The sequence below is a fragment of the Ictalurus furcatus genome, chromosome 2, assembly GCF_023375685.1.
Source record: "Ictalurus furcatus strain D&B chromosome 2, Billie_1.0, whole genome shotgun sequence".
Taxonomy (NCBI): Eukaryota; Metazoa; Chordata; class Actinopteri; order Siluriformes; family Ictaluridae; genus Ictalurus; species Ictalurus furcatus.
In genome coordinates, this window is record NC_071256.1 from 19,592,552 (window position 1) to 19,598,551 (window position 6,000).

The following is a 6,000-nucleotide window of genomic DNA, read 5'->3' on the forward strand; positions in this document are numbered from 1 at the left end:
GGGTTGATTAAAACAAATAAAAAAGAGAGATTTCAGAACAATGCTTGGTTTGTTCTTGCCCATTGCAGTAAAAATGTTCTGGCAGTATATATGCGCGAAGGCTCACACACTGTGTGCACTGAAAGGAAATTGACCTCTGAATATTATTGGTAATCTTACTCTGCTGTGCATTTCGCCTGACATACTCCGTTAAGCAAGCAATAATTCAGACGTCCTTCATTGATTTAGCTGTCAGCTTGTGCCGTACCTTTCATCTTGCCCTTTGGCATAATCAGTGATTTGTCTGGCGGGGGGGGGGGGGGGGGGGGATGCATGACCGCGTGCTTTGCTGCGCCAGGTTTATCTGCTGTAAGACGATGAGGTGGGAGAGTCACATGCAGAGATGCAGGACGTGAGGGATTTTCAACAGATCAAGTACATATCTAGCCACCTGCAGCTCCTACTGGTCAGTCTCTGCAGGACACCAACTTGTCACTATCCATAAGCACTGGAGTGCCCAGCATGTTTTGCTGAAATAGCCTGAGGCCAATGATTGGTGCTCTAAACCACTTAAACCTCATCTGGTGCCCAGTTCCTTTCAGATGAAGCGCTCAAATTGGTGTGCCTTGTTTTCTGGAGGCACTGGCTTGGTTTGGGAAACGAGAGGATGCATTGTGTTGGAGAATACTGATATCAAACAAGTGAGTCTTCTCAAAAAACAAGTATTTTACTGACAAATACCAGATGCTCAGAAGCGGAAGCATTGCGTAGGAAAGGTTAGAATTACAGTAGCAGCCTTAGGATACTGGCACTAGATAACTCCCAGCCTCCTACCCACCTTCTCCACTGCCATAAATACGCTCAGTAGGAGTCCGTGGGCATGGGAAGACAACACCATGGACAGGTTTGACACTCGTTTGATGCCGTTATGTTCAGCAAGGCAGGTACCAGCAGACAAATTTGTGCCCCTGTTTTTTACTCTTGTGTTCCTCTGCATTTTGAGGTACAACAGAACAGTAAAACTTAGTCACGGTGGTTGCAGTGGTGTTGTATGTTTGGAGGGTGCGTTGCATCGGTCTATATTGGTCCATGTTGGTACGTTGCTGTATTAAACATTTTTCCGTAGTATAAAAGCATAATAGAGCAGAGTGACACTGCAGAAAAACAATAACAACATGTAAAAAGTTCTTAAATATAGGTAAAAATGTATGTAATGTCTCATACATGCCTCTTTTCGGTTTTGTTCATTGCACAGTTCAACATAGTTGAAACAAGTTAGAGGTTGAAATAAGGTAGTGGTACCAGTTCCCAGGAGATGGGATACCGATGACGTATTTCCAACAGCAACTGACCAAGTATATGAAGGTCAAAAAAGGGAAACATTAACTTAATTTCCCAATACTCTCTGTATGTTTTTGGTCCAGAGAACATAAACCTAAGCGTTATATAGGAGTTATTATTGCTTATTACTATTTATTACTAGTTATTATAATTTAATATTAGCTAATTTAATATAATGTCTGTTCAGTTTGAATATGTTGGTTAAGTAATTTTGAAAACTATGCATAGCTGAATCAATCACATTTAAATATAATACTGTCACGTAAATCAATCTTAGTTTTATATTATATTATATGTTAGCATTCACATCATTCCTTTTTTTCCATCAGATTGGGACAGACTGGGATGCTAAGGAGAGAATCTTCCGCAATTTTGGTAATCTGATGGGGCCTCTGGACGAGCCAGTGGGGATGCAGAAGTGGGCCAAAGGGTCCAACGTGACAGTGACGGTGGTGTGGATCGACCCCACTAATGTGATCGCTGCCACCTACGACGTCTTGATAGACTCCACTGCCGAGTTCACACACTACAGGCCTCCGCTGAACACACCACTGCGGCCCGGCATGTGGACTGTCCGTGTGCTGCACCACTGGAACCCCGTGGCCGAGACACGCTTCCTCGTCACACCGCTTACACACCATAAACACCTGCCCATCCGCCAAGGTGAGATTCCAAGGGTGATATGGAGATGCACTTGAGGACAACAGTTGATCAAGGGTGTGACTTGGAAGTTGGACCCTCTTTTGAGAAGCTTTAAATGTAACATACAGCCACAAGAGCATTTACGGAGGTCAGGTACTTAACACTAACTTGCAAACAACTTTTTAGTTCATCCCAAAGGTGCTTAATGGGGAAGCAGGGGTCTGTGCAAGTTCTTCCTCTCTGCTCTCAACAAACAGTTTTTGTAATGGACTTGCTTTATCCACAGGGGCATTGTTAATCTGGGAAAGTGGCTTTTTCAAACTGTCGCCACTACGTAGAGCACAGAATTGTTGAAAATGCCTGGGGTTTTGACATCAATCGACTTAGGGGCCCCAAACCATGGAAACCATCTGTGTTTGTTAGTTCTCCTTCTTGCTTATTAAAGTCAGGTAGCATTCTCCAGGTATTCCAAATGCAGACTCAGCTGTGAGACTGCCAGGCAGTTAGGAAAACACATTTACACTGCTTTAGAGAGCAGTGCCAGTGGCACTTGGCATAGTACCTGGTGATCTAAAGACTTATGTGTAGCTTCTTGGCTATGGAAACCCATGCTGTTTAGCTCCTGGTGAACTTATTGTGCTGAATTTGCATCAAGAGGTGGTTTGGGGTGTGCCTTAAATAGCTAAATCCACTAATTATAAGGGATGGCTACTTTTAGATACTTGCATATCGTTCCACGACTACTTTTGCATGTACAGCATACCAGTCGTTGTTAGTCTCAATGCAACAACATTCGTTTAGATCCCTCGTTTTTCCTTTACCTTCATGCATTACCAGCCTGGATAGTAGAAACTCATGCTGTGAGGTCACCCTCACTTTGGCTCTCAGAGGCTTATGCATTGGGATCATTCTGCTCCATCGGCTAAATATAGACTTGCATATGAGTAGTACACAAAACTCAGGTCAACTTACATGGGGAAAAAAACCTCACACTGGTGTGAAACTTACGTTGGAAAATAGGCTTCATTTCATCTTTTGACTTTCTTTAGTCTTAAATGATGAATTTGTCCACAGCAAACCTAATAACAGTTAAGCTCTGATTTGTGAGTAGCAGTTTGAAATGGGAGAAGCATGGCTGGTTACTCAGGATGAATCACCATTGTGGCGTATGATTAATGCGGAAGGCAGAGACTTAAGTCCTCCTGCTGATCATGCCTCTGCACCCAGAGCTAATAAAAGTTTATAGAGTGCCTTTATGTGGTCCTAACCAGTCTGTACCTCAGTGAAACCTGGACATCCATTAATGAAAAGTTATAGATGTTAGGTGAGGGCTTAGAGGGAAATCAGGTTGGCCTTGTGCAAAGGAACGAGCCGAATAGAACTTGGTCCTTGACCATGATTTTCTGTTGTGACGATCACATAGATGAACATCTTAAAGGGTAGACCTACGTAAGGATTATATAAGGCCACTTCAAACGATTAAACAGATTCTTCAAAGCTTCTTCAATGCTAATCAGCCATGTAAGCATGATGATTTTCATTCATAGATATTATTTGATTGAACTGTACTTTGAATGCCTCTTCGAGCAACATTGTGTAACATTGTCCACATCTAAAAACAGTATAAAGTGAGTCAACTGTGGGTAAGCTTGGCTTACAGGCTGGAATTGGGTAGTTTAAGGAGACATCTGAAAGACAGGCAGGGAGGAGGCAGTCAGAGAAGGCAGATAGATGCTTAAGCCAGGAAGGTGGTAATTTGAAAGGGCAGCTTAACGCTTTGAGACATCATGAAGCTTAAGAGCACAAATGATGCAGTGGCAACACAAGCTTTAATAGACAAGTAAGAAATTGATCTGAAGCATGCAGATGGATGGTAAGTGTGAGAAGATCCAGGGAGTTGCCCAAATCTAGTGGTCAGCTACATCAGAAAAGATTTATTATGTTTACTAAATAATATACTTTTATCTTTTATTCAAAGTATGCTAACTGGCTGGTTAGGGAAATCCTTGCCGTGTTGGCTACTAGCCTTTAGACCTAGCTCATGTTTTTTGTAGATACATCTTGACAGTCTTCTTGTAGCACATAAAACCCTCATAACCCATTCTGATTGGTTGATGATTCTTGGTAGTGTTATTTTTTTTTTTCTGAAAATCCAAAAAAAAAAAAAGATTCTGAGAGTCTAAAATCTTTCACCAAAGTGTATTGGCATGAAATAGCTTTCCTCTTGACTTTTGGCAGTAAGATAATGGTTCTTTATTTACTGTACAATTTTCCCCAAAATACGTACTTGGCCAGTGACTGTGCAGTAGCAGACCTGTTGTGGTATTAACAGAAGGCCCAGACAATCATTTACAAAATTTTTAGATTGAATATCCACACAACGAAGACATTACAGAAATTGGTTCCGATGGAAAAACACTTATCAGGACCGTAATAATAATAATCATTTTGTTACTTTTCCTGTGCAGATGACGCCTTGAAAGTGCACAACGGCCCAAAAAAGAACAGCTACATGGATCAGAGCTTCCACGGGCTGAACCCAATCCTGAACATCCCGGTGCATTTGGGCCAGGTGGAGGAGGCGGAGCATAATGCTGGGCTGACGGGTATGAGGTTGGAGCGCTGGGTGGACGGCCTCGTTGGCGGGGTGTGGCAAGCTGTGGACATTTGCTCAGCGACGCCCTCTGGCTGTCCTGTCCTGCAATCGTGCATAGACACGGCATGGAGCTCGCTCAGCCCCGATCCCAAATCACAGCTTGGGCCTCCCAAAGCTAATGGCACCATAAGGTAGCAGGAACGCTACCCATGCCCTGCATATCCTGCTGCATTGCCATCGTTTTGCTGTTGATATTTTTTGTTATTTATTTCTTTCAAAATTTCTCAGATAAATCTGAGTCGTACGGCCCTAGTCGGGTGAGGGGTGAGACAGCGAACCCTGAGGAATTTATCAGTTGGAGACTCAGTCATATGAGTGCAATTGAGCTTTTTTTTTTATTTATTAATTTTGAGAATTGAATTAACTGTGATTGAAATTTTTGTTAAACTTGATCCAAAAAAAAAAGAAAAGAAAATTAAGATGCCTTTTGCATGGACTTTGCTGGGGACATTTGCAAGCACAGAACGGACCTCAACATAGGTACTGTGACCAAAAGGGATGCATTTAGAGTAAGCCTTTTTATCTATGGCAACACAGGTATCCACACACACACACACACACACATATTATACCAACAGTCTCGGTGCAGATGTATCCACGAAATGCTAAACTGCGGCATTAAAGGCTACGAGATGGGAGTCTCCAGCTGCTCGCAGTCGGTAAGGCACTTTGCCCCCAGCCACAGTGGCCCTTTGTGGGCTGGTCTATAGGAGTAAGCCTTGAGTTAATTGCCAAGTATAGTTAAGCTGGGCACACTCCACGTTTCCACGAATGCAGGAGCCTAAAGCAGAATGTGTGTGGGAAGGTTCTTGGAACTGCCAGGCTGTCTGTCTCTCTCTCTCTATCTGTCTGTCTGTCTCTATCTATCTCTCTCTCCTGGCTTTTTCGAACTCTTGACTCTACAGCTTGCCTTGCCTGCAGGCTGCCTGACTTGAAATGGAAAGTGTCAGCTGTGCTGGCACACAAAGGGAGAAAAAATATATAATAAAAAATTATTTTATTCTTTTTACTTTATTTTCCCTGAAGCTGAGGATTTACTGTGTAGGGTAAGGGTACCGAGTTGGCTATTTATTCCTGTGTTTATATAAATGAAATAGCTATTTTCTTAGTCAATGACTAATGTCTATATGCTGTTTTTTGCAGCTCAATCAATACCTTTTTTTAAAAACAAGCTGCCTTTATTTACAAAGGCTACCGCCCCGACTTGACTAGATTAAAATAAACACAACGTGGGTTTAACGTTAGCAGTAACCTTGCACCCTCCCTAACTAGACCCCACAGCAGACTTAAGTAGACCGATGAACTCTTCATACAATCTCTTCACAAATAATCAAATCTGCTCATCTTATTTCAATACTGGCCCAATACTGGTTCCCGTAGTT

General features: G+C 42.5%; 1 protein-coding gene across 1 annotated transcript in view; it reads left to right on the plus strand.

Moving 5' to 3' along the window:
• xylt1 (xylosyltransferase I) overlaps window positions 1-5,627 on the plus strand; it is a 71,183-nt gene extending 65,556 nt beyond the window's left edge. Inside the window, exons 10-11 of the mRNA XM_053652320.1 lie at window positions 1,650-1,983; window positions 4,431-5,627. Coding sequence (XP_053508295.1) covers window positions 1,650-1,983; window positions 4,431-4,753 — 657 coding nt within the window. The 3' untranslated portion in view covers window positions 4,754-5,627. The remainder of the gene's footprint in view (window positions 1-1,649; window positions 1,984-4,430) is intronic.
• Window positions 5,628-6,000: the final 373 nt, after the last annotated feature.